The sequence below is a fragment of the Caretta caretta genome, chromosome 2, assembly GCF_965140235.1.
Source record: "Caretta caretta isolate rCarCar2 chromosome 2, rCarCar1.hap1, whole genome shotgun sequence".
NCBI lineage: Eukaryota > Metazoa > Chordata > Testudines > Cheloniidae > Caretta > Caretta caretta.
The window spans coordinates 71,567,756-71,583,132 of NC_134207.1; the positions used below are offsets into that span (position 1 = coordinate 71,567,756).

Below are 15,377 nucleotides of genomic sequence, written 5' to 3' on the forward strand. Positions count from 1 at the left end.
TTATGGTGTAGTTTTATTCAAAATAATGCATATCATCATAACACAAGCCTTGACGTTAAGTGCTTAGTTTAATGAAAATAGTTCCCAGAGTTCCCACAGGAGAACAGAAAATAACTTTTAGTCCTTTTGAAGTTATGAAGTAACTTAAAAAGAGGAAAAAGAATAAACAAGCTTGCAGAAGTTTATTATTCAGTGTTTCATGCCTGACCAACTCTAAAAAAGAAAAAATTCTGGATAGATTGAGGTATTAACATTTTCCAGCTGAAATCCATAATTGCCCATCAACAAACACAAAATCACATTTCAACTCTTGATTTTGTGCTTTTGCCCCTGTGTTCTGAGTCAGGGAGGAAACAGATTTTTCTAAGGCTCTGCTTTAGAATTTTGTTAATAAACCACATCTTACTGGTAAAAAAAATATCATCCTAAAGACAGTAGTAATACATTGCTAAACATAACAACTCATGCAATCTAAGGTCTAACTTTATTATTCATCATAAACACTCTCTTCTTAAAGGCCTGATGGGAGGGAATTGGGAGTTTATCATAGTGAAGATGTCTTCTAGTGCCAGCTTCATTGTTTTTCAGTTTAGCATTGAGATGTGCTCTCTCTGAAGTGTTAATGGAGGTCACTGTTGTTGCTCTCCTTTACTATGTCTAACCAAAAGAGTTCTTACATAGTTGACCGTTGAGAAACAAAATGATGTACTTTCCTGTGTATCACCTTCAGCTTGTGAACCTCTAAAGCAGCAGTGATTAACAGGACTTTTACAAAGTTTCTGTGTAGTTACAAGGACAGCTTCAATCTTCTGTCATTTTTTTGCATTAGCTATGATTATGCTTTTACCTCCAAAATAAATTTATTTTAAAGGTAACAATACAGACTCAGAGAATAGCTTATGTTTCATCTATATTTATCAGCACTCACTGTACATTTGTGTCTTCATTACCAGGAAATATTAAGGGACATTGTGCCATCTATTCCTGTTTACAGTTTATTATGCAGAGATAGGAAACACTTAGCATGTAAAATGAATGTAGAAATTATTCCTGGATAGAAACACGGACATTTCCCACTCGTTGGCTCTTTCTCCTCCATCACCGGATCAGAGTGTAATTGTCAGTAATCAGGCCTGCTTGCTGCTGATAAAACCACTCTGAATGCTAGCAGCCTTCTTTGTGTGATGACTCAATTATTCCAGAAGTGCCTCATCAAATCTGCCCCATCAGCTGGGCTAATAAATAAGGAGAAGAAACTGGCCCCCCAAAGCAAATTATAAATCCATTTGCATTAACCATTTCACTGGTCCATGATCTAGGCAGAAATAAGCATGGCAGATTGTGTTAAGCTTATTTGAATATGTTTATAACATTTATAGCGTGCAACCTTTTTCTTTTTTTTTTTTTTGCACAAGGTGTTGGAATGATCAGTCATGAATAACATCTAAATGCAGTTATGTTAATTAAGTGAGGCCTCAGGCATCTTTGAGGGATATTTTGTTGCTTAAATCAGGTGAAAGTTAAACCCTTCTGCAAGGCGAAATATGATCATGCACATGGCATTGGAATTACTGCAGTGTTTAAAAGAGCGAGTGAAGGAGGGCAGAGGGTATATTTTTACAGGTATTGAAAGGACAAATGCTGCTGTTATAAGGCTTTCCAGCACAGGCGAAATGACCTCATGTTCATCACAATGCAGTAATAGGTAAAACAAAATTAAGCCTGATGTTTGGAAATAAAGCACCTATCTAATTAGAATGGATTTTTATTTATGTAGTGCAAAAGTGCACTGATCATTTAATACAACTAGGATAAAGACAAGTTCTCTGCCCCAAGGACATTCCAATCTACAGTCCCGATCCTGCCAAAACTGATGTGCATGAGTCGTTCTGTTGAAACCACCAGCCCTACTCATGTGTTTAACATTTGATACATGGTTCTGCATCTTGCTGAAACAGGACATAAGTGTGTGCATAATATTGAAGATAATGAGATTACTGCCCTGTGTAAAGTTCCACACATGCTTAAGCCTTTGCAGTACGAGGGCCTAAATCAGAATAAATCAAATGGATTATAATTTGGTTTTCTGTTGCATCTTGCCTCTTCAAGTTTAACGGTTGAGGAATTTATAGATCTTTAAATTTCTTAGAATATGTTGTGTTACTTGTGCAAAGAGAGACTATTGCCTCATTATACATATGAATAATTATTTTTAAATTACACTGATAAATGTGGTGGGCTTTGTTTCCTTTTATATTTTTTTTTTATTCTAGGTTGAATGTTCACAAACTGCTCTGGATGACAATTTGTTTAATACTTTCATCATTACAGTTGATCATCTAGGGTTGCAGTAAATGAAGGAAAATCAGATTCATCAGTAGCAAACTAATCTTGATGTGCAGAGGGAATATTTTCCTTCCAGATATCGTACAGCTTGTGTATTACATTGCCTATACTGACAGAGAAAACAAACTCACATTTTCTACATCTACATTTTCAGCATATTTATTCTTCATATTAAAGTTCTGAGGAATCAACATTTTTAGAAATGATGAAGGGTCTGATCTTGCGATCTGATCCAAGGGGCTGGATCCTTACCCACGTGCACAGTCCCGTTGAGATCAGTGAGACACTTCAGGGGCCGAGGGATCAGATTTCAGGATCAGAGTCCAAGCTGTGATTTCTATCAGCAGTCTGGTATGAATCATGGATCTTATTAGGTTTGGACTTTGGAGTCAGCGCTATGCTTTGCATTGGAAGTGGCTATAAACAAAAAGACTAGTAGCAAAGATTCAGCTTTGACTTGCTTCAGCTGGAAGCAGTAAGAATGACAAGGAAATGAAATATTCTTTCCATCTTTTTTGTGTGTAGGTTTTACCATTCAAGTTGAATTTGCAGTGTCCATTTGCCCTTTATTGTGACATATATCCTTTCTGGTATATAAGGCTCATATGCAGTTAGAAATCCTATGTCAGCTGCACGGGTAGTAGTGGTGTTGACAGTAGTGAGGACCTCATGCAGTAGATCTCCAGTCCTGTGCACATTATGGAGGGGATCTCCATGATAAGTCTCCTCAGCTCTCCACTGACTTGGTTCAGTGGGTTCATTCAAAGCCTGGATCGATTGGGCCAGACCCCTTCATTGGGAGGTGCTTGGGGACTATGGTGATAGATGCCTCTGTAAGAACCTGGAGAAACAGATTAACAGGACATTTCCATCATATATGCCAGGTACTCCCAGATATTATAAGTGAATACAGTTCAGCTTAATTAAACCACATCCATATCTGTGGCCTCCTGTCTTTCTTCCAGCATGGATGGACAATAGAGGCTGCTAGCCAGCTGCAGAGATTGCCTAGTGGGTTGGGTTAAAGGATATCATCTTTCAGACCTGCACTGCAGCCTAAAACTCTTTTACTTGGGCTCTGTACTGTCTCTCAGCATTTGGCCCATAGTTAATTTTCTTAGAACTAGTGGATTAAAAAAGGCTATTGATTACACTTCTATAGTGAAATAAATATGTAGTTCACCAAATTACTATCGAAGAGCTAGGTATTGGAGTAAATCATAATCCATCCTTTGTATAAAAGAAATAATTTGCTACCTGCAATATCTGATCCTACCTAGCATTATATTTGAAATATAAGAGGTTCTTTGGACTGGTGACACAGATGACACACACATCACGTCACATTAGGTATGTCATATCCCAGGACACAATGTAATCTGACATACCTTGTTGATAATGTGACGGCTGCATTACAATATATTACAGTTTTAAAGAAATATCATATCTTCTCCAGAAGGGTGTGCTTACCCAGGAATCAGCTGTATGGTGGTTAGTCCCTCGTTATTTGAAACAAACAGAGGGCCAGCACATCTAAAACTATTTATTGATAAAGTTATATTTGTAATTAAAACTTATGAGAGTTTTGTTGTGTGTTTTATAGTCTTATTGTTATCCTACTTTGATAATCTCTAGTTTATAAAGATAAATGATGGTCTATAACACAAGGCAGATAGGAATCAAATAGAAAATTGCACTGTTACATGCACTTTTTCCACAGAGCCCTTTTTAAACTATGATTTTTTTTTAAATATAGTTAGTTATTATGTAAAAGTAAATGTGAAAAGTTATATATTTTTGTGCCCTTTGTGCACTTTGCCAAGAGGATCTCAGCTGTGCTGTCTTAACTCTCAGTCCCTCAGGATGAGAGAGACAGCAGATGGGGTTAGGGCAGAGGGCTGATGCATCTGACAGCAAACGGCCTGGTTGTTGAGTGGAAGCTGTGAGCGTCAGGAAGCTCCTTTTCCCTTGAGAACCAACTAACCACTGAAGAAAGTTGAAAATGAGCCCTTTGAGAAACGCTATTAAAAGTAGTAAAAAATTGCAATTGTGCAGATGATGTGCTGCTGTGTGGTTATTCGAATGCTAATGAGTTTGACATTAGGGAACTCAGAGGGTTTACAGCTACTCCCTTATGTGATTTAGGTCTTTATTGGCAATCTTTGAGAAAATAAATGGAAAATGTATTGCTAATAAATACATAACATGATAGGATTTTAGACAAAAAGGTGCTAAGTTTCAGGCTTTAGAAAGAGCTTTGTTCACCAGCATAAATCTGTTTTCAGGGATCTTTTTGTTTTAGGTTAGTGTGTTGCAAACAAAGAGGAAAAGGCAGGTGGGAAGCTTTAAAACTCTTGTGTTTTTTTAAACTGCTGTTGAACTAGAATAATGAAAAAAAGGCTTATGAGGGTAAACAACACCTTCTCCAGCAACTTATTGGTTATAATAGCTTAAAATCCTTTTTGCTGCTGGGCTCCTTGTCATTCCCCCCTTTCCCGCTATGCTATTTTGTTGTCTGTTTTGCTACTTGATAAAGTTTTATTCATTTTAATTAAAGTAATTGATAGGATTTAAAGGCAAGACTTGATCTACTGAGAATCAGACATAAGTTAGCTGTTAAATAAATCCCAGTCACCCTGAAACAGTCTTTCAGTTTTTCAAATGACATATTCAAATTGTATTGACAAGGCTTCATCAAACTTTGTCAACTGCATAGACAAAGTTTGAGACTGAAGTTCCAAACATTGGAGGATAAATTTTGCCATCAGGCTGTACTGTATGTGCTAATCATGCATGCACTGACTAAATACACTTTACAGTATTTCAAAAGGAACTCTGAAGTTTTAAGTGCTTCTAAACTGAAAGGAAGTCATTCTCGTCACCAGGGGCAGAAGTGGCAGTGATAGACTGTATGCAAATAACCGAGCACAAAGGACTTGATTTCCATAGGCACCAGTACTCTGAACTCTCACTAAAGTCTTCAGGAGCCATAGGTTTTTCAGCACTTCTGAATATAAGGCTTGCAGTACTGTACATCCACATATCCCTGCTCCTGCAGCTCATCTTCACTCAAAGCACCCCTTGATTTCAGTGGGAATTTGCTCAGAGAAAGGCTGTAAAATTGGGATCAGGAAAACTTCCTTCCTTTCCTTCAGTTTGTTTATATAGGAAACACTGGCATAATGCAAATATTTTAAAATATTAGCACTTTTAAAAAATTAACGAACACTCAGCAAATTTGCAACTAAAGCCTGCAGTAGTTTAGAATACATCCCATTCCACACCAGCTACCAAAACTTTGTTTTTTCTTAACATGGAGTTATAAGAAATCTCTGAAGAGACATACTTCTGTGATATAAAGGCATAGATTTGTATTTTTAAATATAGTAAAATGGGAAACTTTTCTTGCTGTGGGTCAAATTCTTAAGCTTTGGATGAGTGCATTAACACTCTAGCCAAAGGTAGTTTAAAAAGAAAGTTGATTTTTATTTTGCCCCCTTTAACAGCAGCACCTTTTTGTGTGTTTACAGTGTAACTCGACAATACTATGCAAGAAAGTAGTGCACCTGGATATTTTCCCCACTTGATGTAAATCAGTCCCACTTCATCTGTGTTTTATGTAGTGTATCTGCATTCTTTCTTTCAGAGAATGAATTTCAGGATAGTTTGTTAAATCAGAAAAGGTACCTTGGTCAGAGTGACGGATTTGGTCATTTGGAATCTGCACAGAATTTCACCCGGAAGCAGGCAAAGGTGGGAGAATTCATTCATGAAAATGAACTTCAGTCAAAGTATGTTTCTGTATTAAGCTCAGGAAAATATGTGATCTATTTGTAGCATTGCTATTTCCATTGCAGATGTGTTTATTTTGGCTAGTATTTAGAATATACCAGTGTGCAGGACTCAAGTATAACAATGTTTTACCATAGTCAAATATCTGAACATTTTAAATAAATAAAAGTTCTGCTCTTTAGTTTCATAACCCAACTCTGTCTTATGAATTGGCAAGATGCAGAAATATTTTCTGATCTCCACAAACCTTTCATCACTGAAAATATGTTTTAAAACATACCATTTTTATTTCGCTTGAAAGACATGACTTATGTTGATAAAATATCTGATTTGATAATAACATGTTGATTTTATTTTTTTTTAAATCCTTCTTTCTAAAAGATGGGGGCACATGCTTTGTCCCATTCGTTAGGTATCTTAGTAGTTTTCTCTTCAATGTAATTCACAGTTTTTTACAATGTTGTTAAAAGAAACAATTTCTTAAAACTTAGTATATTTTTCACCAGGTGTAGTCTAAGATATAGAAGGAAGATATCAAATTCAACATTTTTCAGGTTAAAAAGCTCCTAAATGTGAAAAAAATAGCATCACATTTCAGCTTGAATCAAGCAATCTTTGTGCAGGATAAATTTTATAAATTTGTGCTAAAAACACAAAGCTGGCAGTTGCCCTTTAATTTCATAAAGCTGTGACTCTGCCCTCTGATGCCTTGGTAGAGCAGACTAATAGAAATCCTTGGCACACGTTGGTTACCTAAGGGAATAATGGAACTATTTGCTGTAGTCGTTTGGCAAAAGGACATAAACATATGGCTTTGGTTTATATTCAGCACTGCCAGTGGTGCAAAGTTGCATGGATGAAGTATACAACAGCAGTGACAACTCAGAAATCAGAAGTGAGAACCAAAATAAATCATCCTCATTACCAAGCTATCCAAGCTTGTATCTCGTCTAAGGTTTGTTTTGTTGCAGTTCATTTTCAAGTATTACGTCCCATATGAAAAACACCTTACTTCTCAAAAACATACCTAGCATTTGGCCCTCTGCATAAGACCCTGTATCCTGGATGGATTTCATATTATGTAGTCTGCAACTGAATGTGCTTTCAGCTTTAGATTTACTGTTTGCACTTATTTATTTTAATTATTGTGGGAGGAACACATTTAAAGCAATCACTTCCATGCCAAACAACTTTCTCATAGAGGAATCAAGGATAGGATTATAAGGTAAAGGAACATGTGTCAAAAGCAAGGACATGTTGTCAAAAAGGAGTAATCACATGCCTTCTGAAATGGTCTTGAAAAGCACTCTCTAATGTGTGTGTATGTGGTTTTTTTTCTTCCTGTAGATTTAAAAAAGTCCTCGTCTGTTAGATTCATCAACCTGAGATTAGGCCTCAATACAGGCACATCCCTGAAAATTATGTAATTGTATCTTACTCTATCAATATTCTAACGTATGAAATGTTTCTTTTTCACTGCACAAATCAGATTTCTGCATAGAGAGTAGTATATCCGTAGTAAGCTTCTCTAGAATTTAATATTTTGGGAGGGTCATCAGAAATTATATTAAAATGACAATAAGACTGACACAAACCTAAAAAACCAAAAGATAGTCAAAGGCTGGTGCTCACTCTTCAACCTACTTGAGTTTCCCCTTGGGATTTTCTTGTTGTTTGGTTTGGTGGCTTTTGGTTTTGTTTTATTTTTTTTAATTGCCATAATAATTTCCTGTTTGTTTGTATGTTTTATAAGGTAGTTTCTATTAAAGAAAAAAGAAAGAAACACACAACCTCAGTGCAAAGAGCATTGACAAGTCAGAGTTGTCACAGTTTATTATTTATTGTGGAAGGATGAGTAATTTTCACACTTGTTAGATCATCATGGGGCACAGTACTGCACACATATGCTACTGGTCACAGTGCTTTGCAGAGTCTGACTTTGTAATGGTTGACTTTTCATGAGAATACTTGGAGCCCGCCTGCTAGTAAGTTCATTAGAGATAACACTGCATGATTGCCTAAAAATAATAGTCCCATTTTAAAATATCATGACAGGAATGGAATTAGTTCTTGTCACCATTGTAAATCAAAAAATGGAGAGAGAGAGATTCTCTTAAAAGTATTCAGAGGGACTTTTTTTAATAGGAAAATGATTGTGCCAGTGGATCCTAGTGGTCTGTTGTATGAAAGCATATTTATCAAACATCTTGAATAAGTAATAATAAATCTTTTAGCTCTGTTTGTATGTGTATGTATATGAGAATTGGAATGTATATTGAAATATACACTGAAAATGTGTATGCGAATAGTTAATCCTAGGGCTGCTATTTCTTTCAAACATATCACAATCAATGAAAACTTGCTCTGGACAAGTTGTTTGGCAAATTTGCTTTTCAAAGTCAGAGGTATTTTTAGTTAAAAGATGTCTTGGAATCTTCTATTTATTTGGACTACAGCTAAAACTGGGGATGGTTTCCTTCCTTTTCTTTCCGATTTTATTAAATATAATCTGATGAAAGGTTGCAGCCTGCCACTGTAGGAGTCTCAAGCTCTTTCAGTGAAATTCATCTGTGAGCAGAAATTAAAATAGGACTTAAGTGGTGCATAGACCTTGTGCTAGCTCTCCCCAGGAGGTGAATTTCATCCTTTACCTACATCAACAATGCAAGCTTCCCCACACTGCTCTCATTTCCCAACTAATGTACTGGAGGGACTATTTTAGGGAGTTCTGAAAGTATTATATTAACATTTGTAAAAAATAAACAAACTGCTTCCAAGATGAGCTATCTCCTCGGACCAAATTATAACCTTCTCAAAAAACTGGAGCTAAATCCTTGTTGCCTCACTCATACAAGTACTCACAAGATCGACTCACAAGTAATCTGATTCTCTGACACTTGTGTGAGTAAGGTGAGTAGGATTTGGCTGCTATAACCAGGAACACGGAAACAATCTGAATAGTAAGGGCAAATGCTGCTACTGCATTAATAAAGTCAGAGATTCTTGGCTCTGTGCAATTGTCTGTTCGTAAAAATGAATTCCCTTTAGCGTTCAGATGTCCTGGTCAGTAACCCCGGTCAGTTTTCTGGGAGCATATTTACTGGTCCCAAATAACTTCATGTCCCAACCAATAAGCTGCAGAAAAAACCCAAATAGTTTTTTGTTGTTGTTTTTGCATGTTGAGTACAAAAAGCATTAGTGAAATTAGTAATCTGTAACAAACTTTGAGGAAAACAGTTTAGTTAAGGTCAAAACAAGAACCTTGGCCTTAAAACATAAAGGCCAGGTATATAATTTTGTATATAAATTTTTTCTTTGGCTGTTTTGGCCATTTGGCTCTAATGGCCATGAGTGCCTTCTGAGCTGACCACTCTCAACTCCCATTGGTTTCAGCACAGTAAAGAAACAGGCCGTTAGTATATGTAGCAATAGCAAGATATGTCTCAAAACTGCTTGCAGAGGAAAAGGTTGGCTCTAAAGCTATTGGGCAGACGTTCGCATTTAGAACATTGTTTCATATTTTTTGCCATAGCTGATTAAAAGGCTGGAATGGTTAAGTATCTGCTGAGTGCTCTTCCACTTAAAAACAGAAGACATGAAAGTAAGAAACAATGAACTTTTTATTTTTGCCTTTGCCTATTTCAAATGATCTCTGGGGAAAAAAACTATCAAAAAACAATAAACATCTTCACTGGGACATCACCTGGAAATTTTCAGCTCGAGAAAGAAGGTAGCTGCAAAATATTAATTATTTTCACAGCTTTATCCATATTTATTTTAGTGTAATTTTTACTTTAACACGGGGGACTTTGGCGAGTTGAACCACTTTGCATGCAACAGAGACACTCGTAAGATGATGATGATTTTTGAATGCAATGTGCACCATCCTAAACAGGCCTAACCATTTTAATCTTAAACTGTTTAAACATCTGTCAGAAATTTAAATGATTTTAAAGAAAGAAAAGCAATAGAAAAAAATCACCGACGTTGATTTTATTGTTGGTTTTCACTCATTGAGTGGTTTTTAAATATTCATCATTGTGAAACATGCTATTTCGAACCAAGTAACTATTGTTCAGTAGAAGCAGAGGTACACCTTTTTTTTTTCATAATTAAAAGAGCAGCATAGTGATTGGTCTGGTATTTATTATGAAATGATGACAAAGGAGTACCAGTGGTTTTAATAGTTTTAGCTTACAGGAGCTGTTGTTAATTTTGTCTGTAGAGTTGCAGGTGAAATAATGCACAATGGATAAATAGTCTATATTGGTTTAACTGAACATAATATATAGTGTGTTCTGGAGTTGTTTGTCTCAATAGACTACAGTAATCAAAAGTAATGAACCTATTATGTGCAGGACCTTGGAGAGTGTAGAATGGCAGTAAAAGTGTGGCACATAAAAGGTTTATTAAAGGAAATTAAAGTCCATCATTGCCACACCTGCTCCCCTATTATAAGTCTATGGCAGGTCAGTGCCTTCAATCACAACTCAGCATCAGCGAACAGAGCCATGTTTCCCATTACCATTGCAGTCACATTGCAACCCACTCATTTTCAGGTTTTGAGAATTGTAACAACTACTGAGAGCCTTCAGCCACTCCTAAATAAAAACCCCAAAACATTTTAATCCCTACTCCTAACAAGTATGGTCTGTAAATACAATCATATGAAATGTAATATTTTTGGTTTTACTGCTGCATATTTGATCACTATACATTTTAGTTTCAGATTTCCCAAGCACAGGTAGAAGCAACAGCACTGTTCAAGTATTTATCTAATATTTTCAAATATCTGCTCAAGTTCTTTACTGTGTTCTCTCCTGTAAAGAAGTACGAGGTCATATGGCACATACCATGTGTAGTCATCTGTAAGAATGAGTTAGAAAAGGGCAAGGTTAGGAAAGTGTTTTCACCTTTAAAAGAGTTGACTCAGCCCGTTCTCCTTCTAAGTTAGATAAATTCAGTCCCGTTGCCTATGGGTCTCTCAGAGAAGACCTTGACAATGTCTCCATTGTCTGTTTTCCAGGAACTTAATATTAAAGCATCTTTACATCTTCAGAGCATTGTGAAAATGGTAAGCCCTTTCTTCAATGCCTCTGAGGGCCTGTATGCAGCAAAAATCAGTGCTGTTTTGAGCATCCCCTCCCTCCCTACTGCATGAAGCCCCCTGCACAACAGTGCACAGTGAGACAGCAGGGAAGGAAGAGCCAGGGAATCCACTGCTACATGGATTTTTATCTTGCCACATTTGTAGCTAGTGGTGCACAAATGCCCATGCATAGGCTACTTCAACTATTGGGGATTAAGTGGTCTCCATAGAATGGCACTGCTGCTGTGTCCTGGCCTATGGGAACATAACTCTTCCTACACATCTCCCTACTCTCTGGTTCAGATACCAGAACCAGGTGCTGGGATCTGCATTTGAGCCTAACAAATTAATCAGCAGAATAGTGGATTCTTCCACAGTGAGTTTTATTATCCCCATTTTACAGATGGGAAAACTGAGTCACACAGAGATTCTGTGACTTGCTAAAGGACAAACAGTGAGTCAGTAACAGAGATAGAATAAAAATTTAGGAGTGCCTGCTCTTTTGCATAGTCGTCTACACCAAGCCCCCTCTTGAAAGATCATACCCTAAATGTTTGATGATATTTTTGGAAAGATTAAAGATTGCCCTCATTATCCTTGGTGAAAATTACACTGTTGTGCAATCCGCTGTATGTCACTGTGACTCTCCACACCAAAACATCAAATCTTCATCTCTTTTAGAATTTCAGGGGGTTGTAATAAAATCCCTGGATTGAAAATCTGTCCGTACAATTTTGGCTCTGGGTTAGATCCAAGACCAAAAGGTGCATATTTCTGATTCTGGTTTGTATGTAGCCAAAAATGTCAAGAGAACAGCTGGTCTTACAAGGTTTCTATTATTTCAGTCAGAAATGTTAGGACAGCAGCTCACAATATTTAAGTGATGTGAAATCAAAACCTGAAACCTAGCCCTGATTCAATATCAAATAAGAATCCTAAGCTCTAGGTTGTCCATCCAAATCTGTGCATTGCCTCCTTGGCCCATTTGGTACCCAAGATGTAGTTCATTTCATTGGCAAAGTATTTCTTTGTGTGTATGTTTGCATGCATGTGTGTGTAAAATCAGCAATTCTTTTGGGTAAAAATCTTTTTACGATGTTATTATTACTGCAGATAGAATGAAAAATATAGAATACCACATAGTGATGATGTTTCTAATATTGCTTTAGAGAGGTGTTTTAAAAACATTTTGCTGATTGTTTCATTTTAACAGTTCACAGTATATATCTTGCCTTTGATAGCTCAAGAAATAGTTCTGGTGAAGACACTCAGAAATGTTAACTTACAACATTAGCACTAGGTATTTGCAGGTGCTGCTGATACTCTCTAGTTCCCATCCTCCCGTAAAGATTTAAATTTCAAATTCTGTTGTAGCAACCCCTGAAAGCAGCAAGAATAGCATTTCACAGTGTCTAATCTTACATCTGCAATAAACACCTGTAGGTATTGGCATCAAATCTTAAAGAGTAACTCTTACTAGTTGCTTGAGTGAACAAATTTCATCATTACAGATATCTCCTCTGGATTATTTATCAGATATTCAGAGATGAGTTTTTATCTTTGTTACAGCATTATCAAGGCATGGTTATTCTCCTTTCCATTACTGTCTGGGCATTGGAAACTTTATAACACATTCTGAAGATTTTCTTTCTCAGTGGCAAAAAGGAGCTAAAGATGTTGTGTTAATGTTACAGATGGATGCAGATGGTGAAGATAAAAAGCTGCGAACACGCTCAAAAGGAACCAAGGGTGAGTTAGAAAGCACGTTTGATGACCCTGTATCCATCACACCATGAAATATGATAGTTCCTGTGTACAGCCCCTAATGTGTAGTCAGAGTGTATATGGCTTCCTTAGGGCAGCTTTTTTAATCAAGCCGGGACACAGACTGCTGGCATTAAGAGGCAAAATGTTATTAGCTGTGGTTTAAAGAAAAGAGGAAATATTTTTCTAAGGTATGTTATTTTAATACAAATATTTATGAAAGCACATTAAGGATATAGTTTACTTTGTAAAGAAATGCCTTTCATCATGCAAATTAAGGTTTAGTAAAGGAAGCAGAGTTGCCTGAAGTTGAATGACGTCTTGCGAATAATATGCTAAACTTTATCAACCAGGTAAAAGAACAGTTTGTTCATTGCCATCAATTGACTATAAATGACCTGTATGAGGGCACAGAAGTAAGCTTACTTTTAATCAAAGGATAGTGTTTGTTTATTCTCTCTGAATGTACTGGGCTTTTTTTAAGTTGATTTTTATATTTAATTCTGCAAAGTTATGATTAAAAAGTTATACTTACTGCTATCCCTTCTCTTTTGGTAAGGAGCAGATGGGAATGCAATATTGCAAAGTAAACAGGCCCTTTATGATCTAAACACCAGGAAAACATGATTGACGAGCAATACAACTACGCATTTTAATTCCTAATGCTTTTTCTGACCCTTGATGGTGAGAAGAAAGTGAACATATGCACAAATAAACATAAAATTTTGCCTGCCATCTAAGCAAATTGTGCTTATAAAGTCTATGGCCTGATTTTCAGAGGTGCTGAGCACCTGCACCTCTCTACGATTTCAGTGGAGATTCTGTGTGCTCAGGACTTGTGACAAAGAGGCCATTAAGTACTTTGATGTATTGTCAAGGCTCAGTAGTCCTGGGTTACTATGAGTCTACCTGGCACAGGGGATAAATGCATTAATTTTATAACTCCAAGATCAAGTTGTGGCTGAGACCAAAAGTGAAAGTGAGGTTAGTGCGGGTTTTTAATCCCCTAGCGGCACATCACCAAACCACTGCAAATTGGTGGTCTCTGCTGATGAGAAGACAGGCAGTGAAACTGAAATCAAAGGGACTCTTCCCATTGATTTCAATGGAACCAGGATCTCAGCCCAGGACTGCGATGGCAGGTCAGGACTGAGATGCATTGGCAGAGATGTGTTAAAAACAATGCCAGCCTTTGCCCAGAAATAAAGAGGACTATGGCTTGAAAAATTTCCCTTAATTCTTGATGTAAAACTTTTAAAACAGGACCCAATACTGTTCCCATTGAAATTAACGGCAAAATTCCCGTAAACTTCAGTGGGGCTAGGATCAGACCCTAAACAGAGCTATTGCCACAAAGTAATGAAATTATTGCAGCACCTCTCAATGTCCTAGTGTGGCTTTTCTCGCTGTCCAAGACTGCTGGAAACTATCATCTGATTGACTGGGTCTCATTTAACATATTCTATTCAGTGTACACTCACACACACTCACACACACACACACAGGTTTAATAGAGCAAGTGCATTTTCCCAGAAGTGGAACAACTGATACTGGCTGTGCAACATGAGTAATCGTTAGAACCACCTGTTGGCTCTGTCAATATGCTGCGTACCCTTGTGTGGGCAGGTATTTGTAAACACCAGCTTTCTTCATTCCCAAATCAAAGTACCACTCAGAAAAACAAAGATTTCTCATCGTTCTCCCAGTAATAAAAAAAGTGCCTTGTTGCTTTGCTGTGCTGAAGATTATCAGCTTTATCTTGTGCAGGGTTTATCTAAATTAACCCTGGGAATCACACATTTGGTCAACATTTTCCAGTAATAGTTACAATCCTGCAGTTAGCATGAAATAAAGAATCACCTGTGTTTTGATAGCCACTCCTCTGTCATCACAGAGGGACAGGTGCAAGGTTGCAGAAAGCACAGGACTGGAAATGTAAACTCATTCATTCATTCTCTCTGCTTTTATTAACAGTACAAGTGGACTCTATAGCTCAGGAGCTCAGGTAAGAACTCACATAGTTTACATTTTCTAGCTTCATTATCTGATTATACTGATGGATCATTCCTTATATGTAGCATATTGGATAAAATAAGGAATGCAGTAAATGATGCATTCATGTAGTGATATATTAATTACCCTACAAAGAGTGCTTGATGAAGATTCCCTATTTAAGTGAACCAAAAGTAAAAATGAAGGGTTATCAATAAACCCTCTCTCATCACAATTAAAAAGTAATACAAATTGGGCATGCTCCTGAGTTGTATTCTGTGCATATGCCTCCCTTGACTTTAGCACCCAGAACCTATTAAGTGCCTAGTTAATCCTCAGGATCCTTATACTGAGCATTCTATGAAATGTTGTTACCTTTATAGGTTTAGTTAAT

General features: G+C 36.9%; 1 protein-coding gene across 6 annotated transcripts in view; it reads left to right on the forward strand.

Annotated features, from left to right (window-relative positions):
- Positions 1-15,377, forward strand: part of ST18 (ST18 C2H2C-type zinc finger transcription factor) — a 208,365-nt gene that overhangs the window by 105,263 nt on the left and 87,725 nt on the right. For 4 of the 6 annotated variants that reach the window (XM_048840644.2, XM_048840646.2, XM_048840645.2 and 1 more), the window contains 3 exons: positions 5,993-6,099; positions 12,922-12,976; positions 14,966-14,996. The exons of 1 other annotated variant lie outside the window; for it this stretch is intronic. In XM_048840644.2, coding sequence (XP_048696601.1) covers positions 5,993-6,099; positions 12,922-12,976; positions 14,966-14,996 — 193 coding nt within the window. The remainder of the gene's footprint in view (positions 1-5,992; positions 6,100-12,921; positions 12,977-14,965; positions 14,997-15,377) is intronic. One more of the 6 variants, XM_048840648.2, reaches the window with a different exon arrangement.